The 24,540-nt window shown below is 41.7% G+C and overlaps 1 protein-coding gene across 5 annotated transcripts in view; it reads left to right on the forward strand.

Moving 5' to 3' along the window:
• The window catches only part of AMBRA1 (autophagy and beclin 1 regulator 1), a 131,462-nt gene that overhangs the window by 17,996 nt on the left and 88,926 nt on the right, over positions 1–24,540 (forward strand). For all 5 annotated transcript variants that reach the window (XM_069017316.1, XM_069017313.1, XM_069017315.1 and 2 more), the window contains 2 exons: positions 16,200–16,286; positions 20,585–20,767. In XM_069017316.1, the coding sequence (XP_068873417.1) occupies positions 16,200–16,286; positions 20,585–20,767 (270 nt within the window). The remainder of the gene's footprint in view (positions 1–16,199; positions 16,287–20,584; positions 20,768–24,540) is intronic.

Below are 24,540 nucleotides of genomic sequence, written 5' to 3' on the forward strand. Positions count from 1 at the left end.
GGGCAGTCTGGTATTAAATGCTTGTGGCAATTTCCTTGAAGTAAAACTTCATTTCCTTTCTTGTTAAACACATCAGGTGGGCTTGGGGCTTTATGAAATCTTTTCCCTTAAAAGGAACCCTGCATGCAGGATAGCTATGTCCTGCAGGTATAATTTTCTGCCATTTTCTAATTAGCTGTTTATATTTTTCTTTGTAGAATGTGGGAGATGAGATTAGCCCTGTTGGGTTAGAGTATGGTGCTAATAACACCAAGGCTGTGGGTTCAATCCCCATACAGGCCATTTACTCAAGAGTTGGGCTTGATCATCCTTGTGGGTCCCTTCCAACTCAGAATATCCTGTGAATCTATTAACAAGTCAGCAAGCACCCGCTTACCTAAATTTTGCACAGAACGAACATCCTCACACCAAGCCTTCATGTCTCCCAGACCTAGGGCAATGGGAAGTGCTGGAACCACTTCTGCACAGCAGAGTCCAAAACGTCTGTTAACCTTTGGAGCTGCAGAAGCATGCAAAGATGGGGGCTAAGAGTCCTGAGATATAAGCTATGTAATGCTCAAAGTGCTGAGGAAATAGAAGGGGGAGGATAAGCCTTCAAACCTGAGGGTACAAGTGGTAACTGCAGACACACTTCCAATCAATGTAATTTTGTGCCTATCAGCCTCTGGTTAATTCTTAGTGTTGCAATCCAAGATGTGCTCATAACCTGTTTTATAATTCTGTTCTTCTTTGTCTCTCCATTAGATGTCCTCATTGGGCAATTGAGCTCTGTATTGTAAGGTTAGCTGAAAAATGTAAGATAAAAATTGTATGTGAAAACTGTATGTTCTCATTCGCTGTCCATGTCCATTCATTCCCTGACATGGCCTTCCTGGTTGAGAAGTAGCTTTCTGGGAAAACATTGTCACTGAGGGCCAATTAAGTTAATAAGGTAGTTTAGTGAAGGCTGTTCTTTGAATTCTGTTTATGCAACTGTGTCAGCTGGGCAAGAAGAGAATTCTGCTCGTTCTGATGGTACTCGGCTAATTATCCTGGACTAATCACAAAAGCATTAATAAGCAGGTAATGACACTATTCCTAACTAACAGCTCTGGCCCCTCTGTTAGGAGAAGCATGTCACTGGGAACCTCAGCAATACAAGCAGTCCTGTCTCATTCAGCTTAGCCTGAAAGCAGTGTGGCATTGAGCTGTGTGCTTCTTGAAGTTGTGCTGGTGAGGCATGAATTTGGGGAAGGTTTATGGTCTACATTGTAGTGGTTTGGTCCAAAATACTCATTACTGTTTATCTTCTGTGAGATAAGAATTAGGAGAAATGCAAAGCAGGCACCAATCTTGAAAGAATATAAAGAAGTTTATTAACAGACCTAAAAGAAGGAAAAAAAAAAATTATACCACCTTCAGAACTCTCCTCCTCCCCCCACCTTCCTCCCTTCTCCTGCTGATAATGTAAAAAGACAACCCTTGAGATGTTCAGTCTGTTTACCACTTCCATAATAACCTTGTTCAGTCCATTTAGAAAGAGAAGTCTCTTCTTGCTCGTGCTATGAAAACAGTATCACACCAAGACAGCCACCCACTTCCAAATATTGTTCAGTCCATTTAGGAAGAGGAGTCTCTCTGCTTGCATGTGAGTCCCTTCCCCCGACTTGCAGCTTTTCCCCCAACTGCTTTCGAGGGTCCCCTCTTGAAGTTTTTTGGGGTACAGTTTTAAGGTTGAACCGTTCAGGAACAAAAAACAGAGGCCCTTCTCCTTCCCTGGGAGCAAAGGGTCTTCCTCATCTTCATTGTTAGGACTATCTCTGGGAGCATCTCTAGGAACTGAGGTTTTCTCCTTTCCCATTTGGAGCAAAAGTCCCCATCTGGTCCATCTCTCCCTGTCCAAACTTCTCATGAAATTACATCTGTGTCAGCATCTGCCTATCTCAGCGCAGGTGCTTTTGCTTACGAGTTGAACACTCCACCCCCCATATCTTCATGAAATTACAATGGGATACTCTGGTATATCATAGCTTCACAACAGACTTTCAGCTTTAAGCATCTCCTCTTTCTCTTCCCTCAGGTTTTCAGCTCTTCACAGCAATAAAAGGGTTAATCTCACCTCAGCCTTGCAGCTGGAATTTTTCTTATCTAAGTGGAGAGGGGGGAGAGCCAGGCCGCTCCAGCTGCCCACGGCAAGGCAGTGGGGGGGGTTCCATGGCTGGAACAGGCCCATGGCTCCAGGATGGCCGTGGCCCGGCCCGGCCTGGCCCAAGCAGGGCCTGGCCGGGCCCGCTGGCCCCTGCACGGGGCCCGCAGCCACCTGTGCCAGCGCCGGAAACGAGAGAGAGCTTGGGGGGGAGTTTGTCTGTTCTTAAGTGTGGATCACAGAGGCGGTCACAACTTTATGTGGCTTAAAGAATTGTCCATATTCAAACTGGCCAGCTGATAGGTTCTATCAGGTCATAGAGGAAGCAGTAAGCACCCCTTTGCAAGGATATCACCTCTGGGACCTATGCTTGCTAACCTGTGACAGTGTTAAGCAAAAGTTTGTGAGACTGAGCTTCAGCTTTTTGGAGGTTCTCCAGGCTGATCTCATTAATTCAAAATAGGGAATTTTCCCCTGTGGATGTCTTTGCCTCACTTTTAATATCAAAGCGAAAAGAATCTCAGAAATCTCTGAAGTTGCCATGTGAAATGTGCTGCATAAAATTGGTCATGAGAAGCTATTAGAAAGAGGTGGATGAAGGAAGGATAACTGAGCAACAGATGATAGCTAGTTTAATTTTTTAATAGCTACCTGTTAATTTAAAAATGGGTTGAGGCAGTATTGTATTAATACTGTAATCTCAGTGTGGGAAAAGATCCTCTAAGTACTTTAAGCCATTGTTGCCGTGTGGGCCAATTCAGGTTGATAATGGAAAGTTGAACAGGGAATGAAAGAGGATTCTTCTAGTCAGCTGCTTGTTTGAGAGGAGCTGGTGCCACCTTCTTAAGACAGTGATACACAGAATCTAGCAGTGATCTCTGCTGAAATATGTATCAGTTTATCAGTTACAGGTACAGTGCAATGCTGACTAATAAAACTGATGCAGATTTTCTCTTTGGCTATTTCAGTATGACACAAGTGACATTTACAGAATTACTGTGGGGTTTTTAGGAAAAAAAAGGAAAGTAATTAGGTTATAAATTGATTTTTGTTTCTGAGTTCTGGTATTTGAGTTCCACAGTATTTGTGGAATGGATGCAAGGAGCAAGTAGCGACGTGTGTCCCTGTTAACATATTTCAAACCTTACTCTGTGAAACAATTCTTATAGATGGGGAAAAGAAGGAAGAGGAAAATAGTTCTCGATAGATTTAGCTTCTTATAATACATGAAGGGGACAATTTTGATATGGTTTACCTGTTTATTGTGTCTAGAGATTTCAGTCCATTATTGCAAATGAAAGCTGTGCTCTGTCCTATTGCCAGGCAGGTTTGCATGAAACTCAGTTTCACAAGGAAATGCTTATTATCCGTATTCTTCCACGAAGAAGCTTTGTCTGGCAATTATGTTGAACTTCTTTAACCGCTCCACTGCACTCATTCCAGAGGTCAAATTCTGTAGGCTGTGGTATGAGTAACTCCGTGCCTGCATTTTATGAATGCATAACGTTTTCACCTTGCCTCACCTATTTAGTTTGACAGACAAGATACATTATTGAAGTTATCTTAAAATCTGAGAAGTCTTTTGAACCATCCTGGGTGACACTTTAGTCATGCATACAAGCAGAAAGGAGTGAGCGAATTTTTGTCTGGAGACCCTTGTATAAACTCTTTTATTTTGTTTGTGAGTGTATAAAAGGCACACATTTGGTGTGTTTTAGTCTGTTGGATGCACTGTGCACAAGTGACAGGTGAAACCAGCTTCCCTGGACCCATCTGACAGGGTCCAGGGACAAATTTGTGTCTTTCATTTTGTCAGGTCTCAGTTGAGGACTCTGGTCCCTCCTGCCTTGTTCTTGCTATGTGATGTGAATCCAGTTACATATAGTACAGTGACTCCAGCTCATCTCGTTTCTCTTCGGTGTTGATGGCCTTTCTGACCACACAAAGCTCTTCTTACATCAGCTATGAAGAATAACACCTAGTCTGCTCCCCTTTGAATTTTTCAGACCTCATTTCCATATTGCTTTGCTGCCACAAGGGGGTAATGTTGCTTCTGCTCCTTTCTGTCTCCTTTCAGAACCCAAAAGTTTCCGAGTTCTTGTATGAAGGGTAGCTTGAGGACCCTCCACACTCCTGAACGGCAGCTTATCTCTGTAGTTACCATACATTTGCAAGTTCTTCAGTGTTTGGAGAAAGGCGTGAATGCAGGGATCCAGACGGGAAATGGCTCTGATACAGAGTGCAAGCAAGGGAGGAGCTTATCCTTTTAGCTTTTTTTAAGGGTTTGAAAGAGATAGATGTGGATCTGAGGTGAGTCAGGTATTTTGTCTTTCTCATATGTAAATGGTCATGAGTTAGAGCTCTAAAAGACCTCGACAACTTTGTAGAATTCGTCTGGACTTCTTGCTTATTGCCTACCAAGCCTGGAGCAAAGCTTTCTTTGTAGTCTGCCTTGTCAAAGGTTTTGTTTTCATGGTAATGGTTGTTCACCCCCTCGGATGACTTTTGTAATATGGAGCTTGTTTTCTGGAGGATTGATTGGCAGGTGTTGTTTGGAGTCTGGGCAGTCACCTTCCCCCCCCCACCCCCCCAGCTCTGTTTGTTTTCTTCTTCAAGTATGCCTTGAGCTATTACCTAAATTTTGGAGCTTTTCCATAAGAAGGCAAGGAATATGTTTGGGGACTTTTTGTGTTGGGTGTGGGTTTTTTTCTAGTGCAAATAGGTATGGCTTGCTCAAGGTCTTGAGGGGATGCCTCTTCTGCTTCTAAGTTGTAGATACAGTGCTGACTTGTGGTCGAACTGGGACCAGTCCATGGTTAAAGTAGATGGACAGGGTAGGAGCACCTGCATTCCTGCCCAACAGTAGTCATTGCTGTATATTAAATGGAAAAGAGTACAGTCACTTCTGCAGCATTTGTTCTTGAGTTTGTGCTGGAGCCTGAGTTTCGTATGTACAGCTCTGGTTTCTGACATAAATGACCAAGGCTGATCGGATCTCTGCGTGTATTTGACTTCTGGTAGCTTTCTCACTGTGCAGAGCACTGAATGAAAGGGTGTATGTCACTCATATCCTTGATTTAAAAACTAAACAACGAGAGCACTTCCTTGTCCCCTGCTGTGGATGCAGAGTTGCCTAGGAAGAGACAGTTCTGTGACTGGCATTTACCATCAAAATCAGAGAGGAGGATAGTGCTACTCACTTTACTATTTGGGGGAGAGGAACTAAAGCGGGAGGGAATTACCTTATATAAAGCTACAAAATGTGTTTTGTGGTGAAGAAAAGAATACACACCTAGTGTATTCTGCCTTTTTTTGTTCCATTCCTTATTTAGCAAAATCACTGTAGTTACTACTGTTTTCCTAATTACTTGCAGCAGTTGTGGCTTGCTTATTCAAGTGTTTAATATATATTGTGGTGTTGAGTTCACAGAGAAAGGGAGGCTTGAGCAGGAGAGGGGCACACCTGAGCTGTGGAGAAGAGGCAGCAGTATCTGGTGCTGGCTGCTCAGACTGCACATCAGTGGGAATGTGGCCGGTGCTAAATCTGAATAGACCTACCCAACATAATTTTCCTGACTGTTTTTGTTCAGACCCGTTACTGGTGGAAACCTTGCTAACCTTGTGGCCTGGCATTTGTAGTTTGGGCTCAGTATTTTGTTTAAAGTTATGGTGTGTAGACCTTACCGGTACTGTGGAAGGAAAGATTTTTTCTGACAAGTCTTGGAGCCTCTATGTGCACTGTGATAGTTTTGGAAGAGTTTATGCTGTGCTGTTTTCAGGCTTGGTAAGAAATAATTCCAAAGATGCTTTGTTACAATTCTTGAAAATGGTGGCGATAGAGATAAGTAATATCTCAGCAGTCAGTGGGAGTGCTGGGGTAAACAGAAGTTATAAATGGATTTGCAAGCAGAGACAAGAGGTTTGGGTTTGTGCTTGGGAAGACGTGCTTGAGGGTAGAAAGAAAGCCAGAACTGTGGGGTATGGGAATGATTTCTGTAAATGTTAACCAGGGCACAAGAGTGAACAAAGACCTAATTTGTCTGTTGCAAACATAAAGTGAAATGATAGTCTGAGAGTGACATGAGCATTTAGACATGATAATTAGCAGTGTTTATATGTGAGATGTGCAAGCTGTGGACTAACTTGGTGAATATTATTTGTTTGGCTTTTACTAAAACTGAAAAATACAAATTAGTTTTATCATGAGACTGACATAAAAACATAGCCTGAACTATAGGAGAGGTTGCCATGATACCTAAATGGTCAGTTAATGCCTATGAGCTCTGAGGTTATTACTGTCACCTTCCCGCTTTGTGTTTTTTTTTCCAGACCGAGCCTGCTGTCTCTGTGTGGGCAGGAAAGACTGTTTTCCTGAAGTTCTAGAAGTTTGAGCTCTTTAGTATGCTGCTAGTTATGCAGAAGAACAAGTGAAAGAAGTGCCTGTTTTCTTGCACAAATATTCCTTCCCTGCCTTTGGTAGTTTCCTGATTTAAGACTAATGTAAGGTTGCTAGAGCTCTATTCTTCTTCACTGAGAGTTGGTGGGCGAGAAAAGTGATGCCTGGTGCTTTCATTCTTGCAGTAACTAATAGAGGTCACTCCCTGCTGCCGAGTTTCCCCCCAGTGCTTTGGAAAGCTGGACATGTATCTGCAGCCTTCGCCAAACTTGCAGCAAGGCGCAAGCTGCTTTTTCTTGGTCTGAATTTAAATATACAGCAATGACTGTAGCAGACTAAAAGAGATTCTTTTCTCCATGTTCCTCTTGTAGCAGCTTGACTTACAAACTAGGCAGGTATTGAAATAACTCTGCTTTCTCAAATACCTTTATGGTATTTTCCCATTTCAACCGCTGCCCTTCTTCCACCCCTTTTCTTAGTAGTCTAGGCCTAGCAGTGAGGAGTTCACCTATAAAAGAAATGGGTAAAGTTTGTTCCTCTGCAATCTTCAGGCAACAGAAGCCTCTTTCCCTACAAGTGTCTTTCCTGTGGGAACTGTTCTGGAATTTCACCTGCTGCAGTGTGGCAGCAAGGGAACTTACTGAATTTGGATTAAAGTGATGTTTTAGTGAGAATGAAAGAGGTATGTGCTTCCAAAGTGGCCTTTATTTTTGCTTCTGTTGAGATCTAGACTTGGGTGGGGTTTTGGGTTTTTTTGGTGGTGGTTTTCTCTGTGTGTGTATGGTTTATTTAACTGGGTTGTGGGGGGGGGGGTATTGTTTTTTGGGTGGGTGGATGTTGGTTGTTGTTGTTTTGGGCAGGTTTTTTTGTGGGGTTGTTTGTTTTTTTGAGGAATACATGCATGAGGTGACTGTAGACCAAAGATCTTGAATAAACACAAATTGCTTAGAAGTTTAAAGACAGCTGACTTCAAACAGATAGCTATTTGAGGATACCATAAAACATATTCAGTTCTCAACTTTCCTACAACGAGGGAAGAAGTGTGAATAGCTTCCCTCTCTTGAAAGCCATCCTTTGTTAGGCTGTCTGTCTCCTCTGCTGTCTGCACATATTTTCCCTGCAGCCACCTGATCCAGCTGCTGCAGGGTAGGCAGCATGTCCAGACAAGCTCACTTGACCAGGTAGAGTTGCTCCTGTTTCTTTTTTTTAATCTATGTGCCTTGAGTTCAGGTAATTGTAGAATTCTGTCTAGGGGCTGATGCTCAGCTTATGATTAATAGAGGTTTGCTTAAACTATCTAGCTGTGATTTCTAGAGCTTGTAGTCTGGCTTCAGGTAAGTCACGTTAAAACAGTGTCTAAGTTTCAATTTGGTTTTGGTTTTTGCAAAGAAACAAGTTTTGGGCAGGCCCCCAGACCTTCTGTTTCAGGCCTGCTTGCTCATCTAAAAGCTCTCTGTAGCTTTCTTCACTGTGGGGAAGAACTGGAGATGTTGGCAGTGTAGTGTGCCTTTTTATTGTAATACGAGCCCTTAAGTTTTAGATATGCATTCACTTTACATATATTGCATGTGTGCACTCACTCTTTATGCTCTTTAGAAATTCTCGTGGCATGGTGTGTCTGGGGACAAAGTGCTCTTGTCCAATTATTTGCTCCTTTTTAATCTGGGGTGGAGAAGTTGCAGTAGGGCAGCATTATCTAATCTGTGGTCCTGGAGCAAGAGGAAAGAGGGAGACCTGTGATCTGACTCAGTAATACAACTGTAACCAAAATAGTGGTGACTCTAGGTTTCTCCAGTTGAGCTGTTCTGGTCTGTTGAATAGCTAACATGCATTTTAAACATTTTCCACATACATATTTAACTGATTGCACCAAATGGCTGTTTGTGTGATGATGTAAGTGACCTCCTCCCTTGCTCTTCTTGAGAGAGCACCTGCTGAAACTGAAGGCTGTAAATAAACAGGGTTCATTATCTGCCAGGAAACTGACTCATTTTTCTGCTTGAAATGCATTAGTATCAAATCATTCCCCTGTCTTCCTGAAGTGGGAAGGCGGGACGAAATGACTGAACTACCCTGCCAGTCATCTGTTGACCAGACTTTCTTCATTACTCCAGCGTGAAGAAGAGCATTTTAAAGGAATTGCTTGATTTGTGAGGAGACCTCTGTTATCATAGTCTTAGAAACCTATGGTATGGCTTCTGCCCCCTCAAGAAAGACACCTCCTCTTCAGTTCCCTATGGAGAAACATGAGTCGTATGTAATTATCCCAGAAGCTGACGCAGATCTGTGTGTGGGTAAGCAGAGATTTCTGCTGGCCACAGAGTCGCTGATGTTGGGATCTCCCGGAACAAGGTGAATTTGAAGCAGACATACAGGCAAAGGTAGGCAGAAGAGCCCTCAGAAGAGTAAAGCTTTTTGCAGGCTGAAGGAGTTCAGTGTGTTAGCTATGTTCTCACCGTGCTTTCAAACCTTACCCTAACTAGAAACCCATACCCTCTAGCTGAATTTCTGGTATAATGGCATGTTGTTAAGGGTCTGGGTGGAGAAATGTGACGTCTGTCTTCAGCTCTGCTCAGGTGCCTGCCTCATCCTGAGCACTGGTGTGAAACTGCCACTGTAGAGCAATATAGCACATGTGGTAGCTTGAACTGATTTTAATTTCTTCTCCCCTCCTGTCCCTCGAGCTTTGCCCCTGCAAAATGGAAGTGCAAGATCTTTCGTTGTTCTTTTCATGTTGGAGTTATTGCCAAAACTAATCAATGCTGCTTGCTGTAGCTGGTCTTGACCCTTTTAATACCTGTCATGGATGTGTGTTCCCTCTTGCTTGTTGAAGTAATCATTCCCCAGATGCTGTATGATGAGGACCTCTCCATAATGTTCATTCATTTTCTGTTCTGATGCATGGCCTTTTTTAGCAGGTAAACTAATAGATTAACAGTGCAGCTTTGGGTCTTCTTAAAAGAATCTGTCACTTTCTGTAAAGCCACCCACCTTCCCTGTGATGAGCTCCAGAGTTGCTCTGTAGCTCCTGTGGCATCAGGTGGTAAATGCGCAGTAAATGTGCAGTAATAGCACAATTCATTATCTGGTATTACTTTCTAGTTAAATTGAAGTAAGTTTAAAGGGTTAACCATGTTTTCCTTGAAACTCTACTCCCCACCTTGTAATTAAGAGAACTCAATTCCCAGTGCTTATTTCTGCTGTTCAAACTCTTACCTACACTTCTTTGTTTCATGTAATTGTGCTCTTTTTCTCTGCACTGCTTCCCATCTTGGCTGAAGACCTTATGTGCTGTCTCTTTTCTGACTGAGAAATCCTTACAGTTTGTTTTCTACAGGATTCTTGCCCAGAATCAGTGAAGGGGAAAAAATCACTTTCTGTGATAACTTCTGCCTTATATCGGATCTGCTCCTCTGACAACTCTGCACCTGCAACTGGGAAGGATGTCTTCTCTGTCCCTTGTTGCACCTTCAGAATTAACACAAGTTCTTTCCCACAAACAGGCCAAAGTGTTCTACAAAAGCTGTGTTTGGAGCTTGTCTCTGATCACATATTGTATCTTTGCTTTCCCTAAAGAAAGGAAATTTCCTTGTAAAGGTTGCTCGTTGTATGGAATAGCTTAAGAAAAGTGATGAAAAGGATGCCTAACAGGGTTTAGATACTCATAAGAAAGACAGCTGCCAGCTCTTGTTCCTCACTGAGGATGAGTTGTTTGGCACAGATGTGAACAAGGGGATGGAGTAGCTAACTCAGAACTGTAAAAGTGACTGTTGAGGTTTTAATGAGTAGTGATTATTTTCAGGTTATTTATCTCTTGTAGATGGTTAGAACTATCTTAAGAAAAGCTTGATCCTTTTGTTTGACTATTTTTTCTCTCCTAATCTCTGTTTCTGACCTGTCCTAATCCAGTCTTGATGCCAGGCTAAATATGTCTAACCATAACCATGTGAAAGCTGAAACAGTCTAGAAATGTTAGCTTTGAGGTATCAGAGCAGATTATGTTAAGAACTTAATTTTAGAAATAATTTTTTCAGGCAATCTTTAGAACTGCATACTGATTGCTTTTTTATTTTAAGCTTCAATATGAAACTGGTGAAGAGCAATAGTGTTTTTCTGTTTGAGAAGGACTACAAAACTTTTATGGAAAATGAAGCTATGGAACAAAATGCTTGATGGTTTCTGCTTACGTGATTTCAGTTTGCTTTTTGAAAGTAGGCAACACAATGCAGATGTCTGAAATAATTTTTTCCTGTTCTTCTGAGAAAAGGGAAGGGAAAAATAACCAAGCCAGTGAGATTTTTATTTAAAATAGTTTTTTAGTGCTCTATCAAGGCTATAATTGATCTCCAAGAATGAATTTGGTTTGTTAACAGTTAATAATTGAATTCAAGGTTTGAGGGAGGGTATTGGTGTTACTGGACAGCTGAAGAACATTCTGCTGTTTTCATGCTTCAGTTTTCTTGTTATCTTTAGGACATACATTGCCTGGCTGTAAGAGGAAGATGATTGAAGGGAATCTAGTTTTAAACTGTTGCTATTCTTTACTTTCTTGTGGGAAACCACAGGAGCACATTCACAGGGATGAGCGCTTGGGGGAACTGAGTGCTGGCTGTAAATTGGAGGGCTGAAAAAGGGATGTAATATGTAGTGTGATAATTTTCACCTCTGAATGGGCAGTATACGAAATAGAAGTCTTCTCAGGGAAGACACAAAACCAGGGGAGGAAAGTCAGAGGCTTCCAAGAGTCGTCAATATACTTTTGCTTCAAAGGATAACTAGGAACTGCTGTTTTAAGTTTTCCTCATAGCTGAAGGCTGGGAGTAGGGGAGGAGTAGGTGTGATTGCTGTCCTTAGAGTGCTTCATTTTACTGGTTTGCCCTGGTTGTTGGTGAAGAGCAGCTTAGGAGGATGGCAGCTGACTGAACACCCTTTTGATTCTAAGGAAACTGAGCCTCAGTGCTGTTTGTTAACACCTCCCTTTTGGGTGGGGAGGAAAACCCGTCCCTCAGTATGGCTTGGAGTAGCATTACTCAGTAATGCACCTGCTGTGACAGCAAATCGAAGATGTGGTGTACGGATTGCGTATCCTTAGAAACTGTTACTGAAAAGTTAAATTTGCTGCAGTTAAGTATCTTCTCAAAGCCTGCTGAGATGAATCTCTGTCCCAAAAGGCTTTGGTGGTGATCCTCACCCCTGTAGGGAGAATGGGGGTATAGCCCAATGGCTGATGTGCTGTGAGAAGATGGCTTCATGACTTTTTTCCCCTCGAACTGCAGCTTCTGGCATTCAGCTTCATTCCTGAAAAATCTCCCTTTTCTGCTTGTAGTGTCCTGTATGCGTGTGTTCCTTCTCTCTCCCCTCTCTAGAAGTGTCGTGTAACTTGGAGTCTGCTTCCTTTGCCCCCTTGCTAGCGATTGCTGCAGACCTGAGTTAACAGAGGAAGTATAGAGCAGCAGTTCCAGAGCTGTTGATGTCTGACAGAAAAGGAGCCTGATCTCAGTCAGAGAGTTGAGATCTCAGTGCTGCTAAACAGAGGCAATTTATATCTTATAGTAGTTTTAATAAAAAAAATAAACCCAACAAAAACTACAATCCCCCTCCTCCTAATTTAGCAAGCTGGGATAGAAGCATCTCTCAGAGTGAGCAGAGTTAATCTTCATCCTTTGCAGGAGTGACTGACAACCTGGAGGATGATAATGTGTGATTTTTTTTTTTTCCCGGTGAGCGGGGGAAGAGAGTAGAAATTGCAGTTTCTCTACTAATTGTACTTTAGATGTCATTTGTGACAATTTCATATTGTCTAGACAGAGATAGTGGAGCAATTGCTTCCATAGAGCCTAGTGTTAGCCTGTTATATATCTGGATAGCAAAAATGGGGGATGTGGGAGAGGAGGAGGTTGCTGTAAGCTGCAGAAAGGATTCGGGAGTCAAGCGTGATCTACTGAAATGTTTCAAAAGGAGATGCAAGCAATATGCATTTCTGTTCTCTCTTTTCATGCTTCTCTGTTGGAAACTTAAATGTTTAGTGGCTAGCAGTTTAGTGTAACAGAGCTGCTTCTATTCATCCATGGATTATGTTTGTCCTCCTTAGCAGCATTGCTCCCAACCTTACATTTACTGTGGTAGGGTGTTGGACTGCCTTACACTTCGGGTTTACTGAAAACAAATAGTCTGTGTCTCTTTTAGGATTTCTGGTGCCAGAAGTTACGGGTGTGACACCTAAGACTTGGCAGAATGCAGCATGACGTACTTTAAGAGTATTTATCTGCCCCTTCCTGAGGGACAGTAGGTTATACTACTAGTGACACAGATGAGACACTTTGATGATTATAGCAGTGTATCTGTTATTGAACCCATTTGTCAGTACTAAATGCATTTGGATTTGTAACTTTGGGTCTCAAGGGCTAAGTCTAGAATGAGTTAGTTAAAAATGGATTTTATTTGTGCTTAGTACTCTGCCTCAGTACAGATATTGTTTTTCTCTGGAGCATTAAGCACAGAGATGGTGTGTCTGGATCACATGAGGTTGCTTGTTGCCTTGTTTTGGATTTTTTGCCTGTTGTGTGTATTTGTATCCCTCTGTTGATTGCTCTGTGATCTGAGAGGGCACAGTTGTAGGATAATTAAGATCTACTAATCAGACTTAAAATCAGCTCTAGCTTTTAGCAGTTACTGTTAACTGAATTAATTATCTTTGTCCACATGATCTGAATGTGGCCCTAGTATGTGGCTTGTGTGCCTCATTGTGAGGTAGTGCAGGAGCTGGATTTGGTCTTGGCAGGCTTGGAAGGCTCTACTGGAAAGGCCACCTTAACTGAGACCATTCAGCTTGGACAGTGAAAGCTCAGAGAGGATTCTGGGGAATGCATTTAACAGAATGTTTGCCATCCTGTTCCTATCAACCCTGTAACCACTGGTCTTCCATGGGAGCCTTTCTGGTGAAGGAGATGTTCCTGCTGCAGCAGCTTCTGTTGCTGCATGGGATGGAATTGCAGGCTGTTCAGGTGGTGTCACAGGGCTGTTGAAGCCCAGAGGAAGTCTCTTTACCTGGACACTTGGCCATCCTGTGGCTCAGGTAACTGTTGGTTACTAGAGTGACCCATACCAGGTCTCATCTGAGCTGCCAACTACCTGCTATAGCAAGACTCTTCAAATATTTATTTCAAGGATCTGTTGCAGTGTAGTGGTGAGAGCAATGGATTCCCGAAAGTGCTGTTCCCAAGCCAAGCAGAGGGTCTCTTTGCTGACCCATACCAAGTTACAATGATGTGTGCTCTGCTCCTGCACCCTTGTGGTGTCCTCTGCTTAGCATAGATTTTGATTTCTTTCAGTATAGCTACTGGATGCTTTCTGAAGGTCAAAGTCAATGATCATCTTAGGCCAGTTTTTCCAAAGGTAAGAAGACAAATATGGGTGGAGAATACCAGGAGACTTCTTTCTAACAGGGTTTGCTAGGCTGTGCAGCATGTACTGGTCATCTTCCCTTGTGGCTTTGATTTTACTGTGTCAGGTAGTGGACAGAGGCTGAAAGGCTGGGAAAGAGGGTGGGATGTGTAGGCACCAGGACTTTTGATAGGAATGAGTTTGGTGATCATTTGTGTGCACATTATTGGAACACCATAGGCATTGCTCACATCAGGAGGCAGCTGCTGTTTCTAGGGTTGTGACCCTGCCAGAATCTGCATGTTCTGGAAGCTCTTTCTCCTTGATTAAGTCCAGTGATCAGGCAGGATGTTCCAGTAGGGTGGCAGCCTTGGCATATTCAGGTTGCTCGCAAGTGCTGTTTTTGGTGCACTCTGCACAAGCAGCTTTGAAAAGCAGATTTCTAAAAAGCATGTTGGTATTGCAGTGGCAGTAACCTAGTCTCTGAACTCTGACCCAGTGGTTTAGAAAGGGCCATCTGCCTAAGCAGGTAGAATATCCTTTCTGCTGGTTTTAATCTGTCTACCTTTCCCTAGAGGGAATTAAAGCAGTTTATATGTGATGCAAGTACTAGGTATACCTGTGTACCTCACAGGTATGGGACTTCAGGTATACCTCATAAGGCTGTAGCACTGTTCATTCTGGTTTGGCTGTTTTTTGTACATATTGATACATAGTTGGAGCAGAAGGAAGGGTTTGGTAAAGCAGGATTGAAGTATAACGACTTTTTGGGTAGCCAAGGGATTCATAATATCCAGCAGTATTGAAGGTTAGAGCTTTTGACTCAGTAACCCAGGAACCAGGGGAATTAATTAATCTCAAAGTTTAAGAGATTTAATAATTGTTCTTGAATAAGACAAATGGTTGCCAAACAACTTTGTGCTAGAAAGAACAGGATTTCTTGTTTTGTCTATGGTCCCAGTGCCTTGCAGCAAGTACTGAGTTTCTCAAGCTGACACACACCTTTCCAGCTGGGAAACTGAAGCAATCTCTCGCTGTTTTCTGTATTCCAGATCTGTAATGTTAAAAGGAAGTGCATTTTTTTTTTAATTGCTGGAAGACAGTAAAAATTTTTCTTTATATCCTGATGGGTGGGCTGCTGCTAGGAAAAAAGATGTCTCATTTGCAATTCTACTGTCTTTATGTGGCTAGAAATGGGAAGTTGGGTGTGGATTTTATCTGGTCCTTCTTCCTGCTTCCTGTGTTGATCCTTGCTGTCCTGAGTTGCAAAGGCTAACTGATTATTATGGGTGTGGGGCTAAGACTGAAGGATTCAAATCTTTCTCAACAGCTGTGTGTGTGAGTGACTAGAACAGATGTGGTGTTGGACCTCTTTGACTTTCAAACCACCACTATTTTCATCTGGAAAACAAAATTTAGCAGAAGTTCTGAGGTAAAAGGATTTGAAAGGGAACTCAGCAATCTTAAAAACTTTGAGAGTTGGTTTTTCCACTTTCTGTGCCTGCCCCAAGTCATCTCTCTTGTGTTAATCTAATGACTCCAACAGGCAATGAGTCAGTCTTGAAACAGTGCTGTCCTCTGGTTTATAAGAGAAGCTAGACAGAAATGCTGTAGAAGCTAGGGTTGAGGACATGTTCCTGCTATATACTTTTGAATCTGCTGCCTTCATGACTCAGTCTCACTTCTCATATATTCAGGCTGTCTGGCTGCATTTGCATACATTTACTTCTTGAGTGAATATTTGGTATCTCTCCCTGATTAAAATACAGAGGAAAAGAACATTTTTTTTTTTGTAGCTGAAAACCTCTCTTTCAGAGCCTTGAGACTAAGATTCAAGATCTTACTGTAAATAGACACCAGTGGTGCCCTTAAAGTCCACATGCTAATGTGTGTTCTTTGTCCTCTGCTCCCTGGCCCATTCCATGTGTAGCCATCTTTGAGCAGGTAAGAATTTGGCAGATGGCCAATGCAGTGATAGTGTTTATGGACCTGACAAATTGGGATGGGTTTTCTCCAGAGAAGTGACATCTACATTTTTCTCTTGGAAATTGGAAGCAGATATGGGACCACTCTTCTTCCTTACTTGAGGTGTTCTTTCTCCTGTGCCGTGAGAATATAAAACTTTGAATAGCTGTGTGGTGAAAACACTTATGCCATCAGTGAGTGGTTCAGTATGTTGCAGAATTCTCTTCTCAAATGACAGAAATAGTCTTAAGAGGTTTAAGAAAGTAGATCGTATATAGGAGGGATGTTCCTGAATGATCTTTGACGTTGTAATTTGTTTTTCCTTTCTAGGAGGTTGCTGGAGTCTTCCCTCATTTCATTATCTCGCTATGATGGAGCAGGATCCCGGGAACATCCAATCTACCCAGATCCAGCCAGGTAAGATCTAAATGCAGTCTAAAGGCATTTAAGTTTTAAGTTCCATGTGCAAGAGCATAACTTCAGTATAACAGACTGAATCCTGTGGCATTGGTTCTAATATTGGGCTTATCTCCTTCTTAATGACTTGCCATGGGGACAGAGAGCAAAACAAGTGAGCAGATGCTATTAAGTCTGGGGGGAAATGAGGAAAACAGGAAGGAGTTACTGTTGAAGCAAACACATAAGAATTCCTGAAATCGTTCGGGATGGAGAACACTAGGTGGCAAACAGATCCAACAGTAAATGAGATACAGCAATATATTAAAAATCTCTTTTGAATAAAAATGAATTAAAAAACAAATAATCTCTTCAGGAGAAAGAAGGAATGCAGTAAAGGCAGTTAGGAGCTGGTGTGAGCAGGCAACGTGCTTGGAAGCTTGAATTGTCTCCATAAATGTATCCATACAAAAGAGAGCATAGCCAGAAGGTTATGTATACTTAACTAAGAACAAAATACTGACAATTATTTTTGAAGAGTCATGAATCATTGACATTAGACATAGAAACACCTGTAGTGCTGCTTAATCTTCAAAAGAGGTGGGAGTGTTTCAGAGGACTAGAAAAAGCAAATGTGGCAGTTATCAAAAATGGAAAGAAATGATCTTTGCAGTTTCTATTTAGTGTATTAAGAAAGCAACAGATGGGATACTGCGACCCAAAGACTCTGTCAGAAGAAATGATAGAATCGTGAACAGTAAGCAGCTTTGGAAACTTTCAAAGAATAAACCGTGACAAATAAGCTTTCTTTAGATGGGTTTAGCAAAGCTATGACTGAAGAAACTCAGTAAGAGTAAAATATATCTGATTTAGCCTTTTGGGGAATCTCTTGCATAGCTGTGTGAATTGAAGGCTACTAGGATTTATCATAAGGAAGAGTCCAGGAATACCACTGAAAATTAAATCTTGAGTTGCTGAACGAGGGTTGTTGTTTTGTGAGTTTGTGGGGGGAGGGGTTATCTTGTTATTTTCTTCATCGTTAACAACAAAATCTGCATTTTTATACAGATGACACTCTTAAGTACAAGTTCTGAAATAAAAGGCTGTGTTGCAAACTGGCCAGATGGCATAATTGGTAAATAATTCCATGCTAACTGTCTCTGTAGATAAAGCCTTGTAGAGGTGAAATTTTATATTGTTTTTTTTTCCGTTTATCATGAAGAAAGTTGCTTTGTAAAGATAATTCAAAGGTTAGGAATGATGTAAACAAAATTGTATTGAAGTGAAAGTATGGTGGAGTGTGCTGCCGTGACTGCTGAAGGTCTTGGCAACTGCATATCAGAACTACTGATAAATGTAAAAGCTTCTAAATGGCAGTTGGTTAAATCACAGGTAAAGGGATTGATTTACCTGGAAAGATGAAAATTATATTCTACAAATATTCATTTAAAGCTCTTGCTGCATTCAGGTTAATTTATGAGTACCAAAAGCTGCTATATTGCTGGAAGTGCACCATTCGTTGTTTCTGGAATGCCTTGTCCAAAGCAAGCAGATTGATAGAGCAGAGATTTTAAGAACTGATTCCAGCTCTCTGGGAGCTGTCTTTTAAAAAAGAAAAGGAGGGCCTGCCTAGGTATCTGAATTCTTTTTTTTGCCAGATGTCTGCTATGATGAAGTTCAATAAAATGTATGAAAAGGGATCAGTGCCTGAGACATTTCCTAGCATAAGGAGCATTGTCAAAAATATTTTTCTACTTGAAGCCATTTTAGAACTGATACAGTGCTCTTCATGTGACAGTTCAAGTGGTTTTTAGACTGTGGTAGAAGCTACAGTGGCTTGAGTTTATAAGGAGCTTTGGAAGAAAAGTCCAGTTTTGAAACTCTTCTAAGAGAGTTCCAGTAAATATCACTGTCCTTTTCAGAGGATGAGATTCATAGATGCATAAACAGTACCAGCTGGAAGTTTGAGTGGGATAGGATTAGAGTCTTCCTCCATAAACCTTACTGGTGTGCTGGGCTAGAAGGATATTTTTAACTGTCCCTTTAACTTGTTAGAAATTTGAAAAGTGATTAAAAGGAGTGTTACTGCATTTTGAAGGGTTTTTTGTAGCATTGTAAGTTCCAAATGTAAACGTGTGTCTTTGAGAAGTTAAATGACAAGGTGGAGAAGTGAAACAAAGGTGAAATAAACACATCTATATCTATAAATAAACATCTGTATATGTCTTAGTGTGTTTATGTGTTTTAAATATATATTAAAAATATATACCTCCTTAAGACCAAGCTCTCTCCAATGGAGTATGTTTTTAAAGACTACATAAACTACATGATCTGAAAAATTTATTTTTGAGAGCGTGTGTATGTGTTAGTTTTGTTCCTGCATTTACTGTCTGTAGTGGTGCTATATTTGAATAACCCAGGTCAGCAGTGAGGCAGGGAGAATATTTTTTGAAGTTCCCTCAGATTTAGAAAGAATAGTCTGATGTAGACTGCAGTGGTATTTCTCAGTGGCCTTGCTGAACTTCTCTAAAGTCAGCTTGGCTGTTCTGTCATTCTCCACAGTTTCAATATGTACTGAGCTCAGAAAATAATATGCAGAAGAATCAAATAAAGCTGTCATCAAAGAACACCTATAGTAATGTTTTTTAAATATAAATACTCAGTAAGAGTTATGTATGCTCCCAGGCTGCATATATAAGGCATCACAGGGTGTTCGTTGGATATATCTCTAGAAAAAAATCTAAGCAGTTAGATTTACACCTTTGTGTATCAGGCTTAAGCTTCTTGTGTTCTCTTTTGAGACCTTTTTCACAGTCTATCCAGTGTACACACCATGTGCTGTCAGGAAGCTGAATCTGGCATCTTGTCATTGGTTATGGCCACTCTTTATTGCCTACTCTTTCTTCTAACAAGCATCACCAGGTTTTTTCTTCTCGTGTCCTGCATAATTTTAGAGGACTGCTAAACTCATTCTTCATATTCTTCTGTAATATTCTCCCTAGGTGTGATACTAGGAAAAAGAAAAGTTTCACAAGTGGTTACACTGCTGGACTGCTGAGACCACTGTTTGTGTTTTCCAGTGTTTGCCTTGTCCATGTTCCTCTTTTTTCTCTCGGTACATATTATGCTGTAGATTTATTTTTAGGCATGCACAAAGGCTTTGGCTTATGGAAAAGCCCAGAGAAGAGAACAGCCCCTCATTTATGAATGCACATCTGTGATACCTTGCTTTTTTGTACTTGGCCTATTAAGTCTTATGGGGAGTAGAGAGAAGTGATGTGTTAGTCCAGCAAAGCCTTCTTTTTTATGTAAGCATTAACAGCTTCAACTCATTAAACAGTGCATAAAACATTCTGGAGGAATCAAGCTGAGTGTGTCATTCCTCTTACCCTTTTGATGCTTATTGGCTTAAGTTTTTACACCCCTGAATGTGTAGTCTGTCTCCTGAACTTGTCCTCCCCCCAAATTAAAATTCACATCTAACCAAATAAGGCTAATGAAATGATAAATGAAGCATCTGAGGTGTCTGGATTTTAACACTGAGTAACTGTGTCACAGAAAGCATGTGCGAGGAGCTGTGGATATGCACAGGGTAGGAAAAGAGTATGTGTTTACCTGTCTCAAGGGAGTAATACTGGTGTGTGATAGCTCATGCAAACAAATGCTAGGTTATGCATGAGAGAGAATTAAGAGTTAATTACAGAGGAAAGGTTTCCTTTCAGGTGGGATGCAAGGCTTTTAAAGCTCCACTTAACATATATCTAGTGGATCTGATGAAATTGCCACTATATAAAATCCCTATCATTTAGATTGCAAAGTAATTAAAGCTGTGAAACCTTTTTTTCTCCTGCTTGATATTCCGTGGTACTCCGTAAGTACCATCAAAACAACAGGGCCTTCCTTCAATGTTTATTTGAATGGTGCTGCTGTTTGGCATTGCAGGCAGAGTTCACAATAGGACTGGGCTTGGTTCTTAGAAGTGGTGCTTGATGGGCTTACTTGAGTGAACTGGTAATAAATGAATCAGGAGCTCCAGAGAGTCCTGAGAAGCCAATTTCTCTGCTGTGGATGAGCTAGCTTTTTGTCTGTAGGTACTTGTGTGGTGCTTCTGTTTGCAAAGGGGATCATGTGGGAGTATAGTGTATAAAGGGAAAATTACTTCTTCTTGCTTTCTTTATTTACTCTATCTCACGGATAAAATGCAAGCAGTCCGTTTTGTGATGTTACTGCCCTGGCACTTGGAGTTCAAAAGGAAAAAAAGGACTGGCTGTCATTCTATACTTATATAATGAATATTTATGTATCTTTTTCTTGCTCAGGTTGTCTCCTGCTGCATATTATGCTCAGAGGATGATCCAGTATCTTTCCCGGAGGGACAGTATTCGACAGCGCTCTATGCGGTATCAGCAAAACCGTCTCCGCTCTTCCTCCTCGTCTGCTTCCACTTCAGAGAACTCAAGCCCATCTGTGGAGGGAAATGATCTGGAATTTGAAGATTTTGAGTAAGTGTGTGTGCTGCCTAGCCCTCTTGCTTGAGCCTGTTGTCAGCACAGGACTGCTTTCTGGTTCCGTACTGTTTATCAATCAAAGACACCTTAGGCTTCTTGTAGGAACAGGTTAAGTAATTGTCGCGGGTTGGGTTTGTAACCGGGCGGAAACACCAATTTAGTGTAGTGGTTTGGTCTAAAATACTCATTACTGTTTATCTTCTGTGAGATAAGAATTAGGAGAAATGCAAAGCAGGCACCAACTTGAATGAATATAAAGAAGTTTATTAACAGACCTAAAAGAAGAAAAGAAAAAAATTATACCACCTTTAGAACTCTCCTCCTCCCCCCACCTTCCTCCCGTCTCCCACTGACAATGTAAAGACAACCCTTAAGATGTTCAGTCTGTTTACCACTTCCATAATAACCTGGTTCAGTCCATTTAGAAAGAGAAGTCTCTTTTTGCTCATGCTATGAAAACAGTATCACACCGAGACAGCCACCCACTTCCAAATATTGTTCAGTCCATTTAGGAAGAGGAGTCTCTCTGCTTGCGATGTGAGTCCCTTCCCCCGACTTGCAGCTTTTCCCGCAACTGCTTTCGAGGGTCCCCTCTTGAAAGTTTTCTGGGGTACAATTTTAAGGTTGAGCTGTTCAGAAACAAAAAAACAGAGGCCCTTCTCCTTCCCTGGGAGCAAAGGGTCATCTTCATCTTTAAGACTATCTCTGGAAGCATCTCTAGGAATTGAGGTTTTTCTCCTTTCCTCTTTGGAGCAAAAGTCCTCATCTGGTTCATCTGGTTCATCTCTCTCTGTCCAAACTTCTCATGAAATTACAGCTGCGTCAGCATCTGCCTATCTCAGCGCAGGTGCTTCTGCTTATGAGTTGAACACTCCACCCCCCATATCTTCATGAAATTACAACAGGATACTCTGATATATCATAGCTTCACAACAGACTTTCAGCTTTAAGCATCTCCTCTCTCTCTTCCCTCAGGTTTTCAGCTCTTCACAGCAATAAAAGGGTTAATCTCACCTCGGCCTTGCAGCTGGAATGTGGCTTATCGCTGTTGGTCACTGACCTCTGCCGGACAGAGGTGCCGCTTTGCTGAATCTCGGCCGCAGTGGAGGGGGGGTTCCGAGCCGCTCCGGCTGCCCACGGCAAGGCAGTGGGGGGGGGTTCCATGGCTGGAACAGGCCCATGGCTCCAGGCTGGCCGTGGCCCGGCCCGGCCTGGCCCAAGCAGGGCCTGGTCGGGCCTGCTGGCCCCTGCACGGGGCCTGCAGCCACCTGTCCCAGCGCCGGAAACGAGAGAGAGCTGAGGTGGGAGTTTGTCTATTCTTAAGTGTGTATCACAGAGGCGGTCACAACTTTAAGTGGCTTAAAGAATTGTCCATATTCAAACTGGCCAGCTGATAGGTTCTATCAGGTCCCAGAGGAAGCTGTAAGCACCCCTTAGCAAGGATATCCCTTCCGGGACTATGCTTGCTAACCTATGACAGTAATTCAATCAATAATTAAAGTAGTGGTTGCTAGAAATAGGTCTTGTAATTTCTGTTGTGAAAAATAAGGATGTTGTAGGCTACCTTCAACACTTTAGGCTATCTCAACCACATTTAGAAGACGGGTTAAATAAAGAAAATGAGAATATTTTTCTCCTATGGAACAGATGGGGAACCAAAAGTTTACTAGAGTTGTCAAATCTTGAGACAGAACAGGAATCACTAAGAGGATTTGCAAGACTTAATTCTTTGGTCTAAGGCTATAGGAGACAGCCAGACATGTCCTGTTGTTTTTACTTGCTCTATCTCTATAGCTTTGTCAAATTAGCCGACATTCCTGGGATTGGGGGTTTCTTGGTTTGGTTTTTTTTTTAAATTTGGTGATTGTGAATCTGTGTTAAGGCTTAGTTCCCTGTAACGAGATAAAAAGGCCTCTTGTGTCAAAGTGAGCAATGGCTGTGCATCCACACCTTAGGAGAATATTCCTGTTAGCCACTGTTCTTCTTGCTGAGTGGTTCTGCTGACAAACTTTTAAAGTCTGTTCTACAGCATCTGCTTTTGGACTTCGAGTGATACCCAGTGTAATCCCAGCAAAAAATTTATTGTAAAATATTCATTGTAAAAAAATTTATTGTAAAATATTCATTTCCAATAAATGAAAGAATTTAATAATGTATTCTTTAGATGGCGTGTAGACCAAAAGCTTAGGAATTTAGATTAAAATCCATTTTAGCAGCAAAGAAGATATAACCTTTCTAGCCTGTCTTTGGTAATTTCCTTTTAAATGCAGGATTTTCCCTGAGTAGTCTTAAGTATTTCACTGAATTTTCCCCCATTTGTGTATATTGCATTTGAAACATATGATAATTCTGAGCATGGTTGTAGAAGTAGTCTATGGCTGTAGTGTAGTGTAGTAGGGAGGTGTGTTTGATGGGAGCTGTGAAGTCCTCAAAAAATCTGGGTTGTTACGTTGCAGCTGCCAGCAAAGGATGCTGTCAACTTCCCTACTATTTTAATTTGCACTTCACTTGCTGCAGTGGCACATACTTGAGATGGCACGCTGTTAAAGTTCCATGTCCTTTGTGTCAGGGTGAAGTCCCTTGGTGAAGGACACTAGTAACACTAGCTATTCCCAAAAGTGAGATACTTTCCCTTTCTAACTTTTTAAGTGGTGGTAGATTATTTTTTTCATAGAAAGTTGTTCTGTGAAAGTTGTTCTGTGAAGCTGTCATTTCATGCTCCAGCAATTAAATATTCTGAAGTACAGGGTGAGAGAATGTCTTTCTGTCTCATTGTGGTTTTGTTTGTGTAAAATGTAAATGAGGGGAGATAGCGCAGAAGGGTCACTGCTTAATAGCTTTTCTCAAGCATCTTTGTGGTCTGGAAGAGCAGAAATATGGTGGCTGCTGGGCCCGCTTTTGTGAAGTGGGTGTGTTGCAAGCATAGACCTTATTATTTCCATTATTCCATTTTATTTGTCTGGGGCAGCTTGTTCTGCTGGGAAAGTAAAAGATGGTATGTTCTTCATTCACAGAGCCAGGCAAATGCCTGCAGAGAAGTGTGTTCCCCTGCAGATAATGTTCACACAGTAAGAGCACCCAGTCAGGGAAGCAATTCAATCAGCCGTACTAAGGTTGTCTTTCATTTCATACTGAGCAAAAGAAGTGTTTATTCCTTAATGTGCAGTGCCTGAACTTGCTGGTTGAATATTTCATATCGAATTCTGGTCTGTGCATTTAAGACCTGCTGTCTTTTTACTTCTCTGCTTCATTATTTTGCTTGGCTGATTGGAGAGGGCTGCTGTGCGGGGGTCCATAGAGCTGGAACTTCTCGTGACTCACTTGATTTCTTCTGCTGAGACTTCACAATTACACAGAGTTCTTGCTTCTCCTTTTGGTTCTTGTATCCCTCCTTCTTTGCTTGGTCACCTGTGCAATGATGTATTTCTTCATGGATGATTTTTCTTCCTGTGGTTTAGATGCTCTGACTTCCCTGTGTCTCCAGATCTGATATAGGGAAGGGTGTTGCTATTGTGTCTAGCTGTCTGCAACTCATGCTTTTCTCCTGAAATACAGTGATTTTTTTTTTCCATAAAAGCCAGAAAATTGCCTCGGTACTTTATCTTTCTAATCTGGTTGGTGTAATTGGTAAATAATCTCTCTTGTTTTCCCAGAGATTAAGAGAAAGATATAAGGGACATGAAACACCTGTTGGTTTCATTATACATAGAGCTCTGGGCAAGGAGTGAACACTGTGCTTGTGCAGGATGCCTGGGAGACAAGCCTTC

The sequence above is a fragment of the Aphelocoma coerulescens genome, chromosome 5 (assembly GCF_041296385.1).
Source record: "Aphelocoma coerulescens isolate FSJ_1873_10779 chromosome 5, UR_Acoe_1.0, whole genome shotgun sequence".
Classification (NCBI taxonomy): domain Eukaryota; kingdom Metazoa; phylum Chordata; class Aves; order Passeriformes; family Corvidae; genus Aphelocoma; species Aphelocoma coerulescens.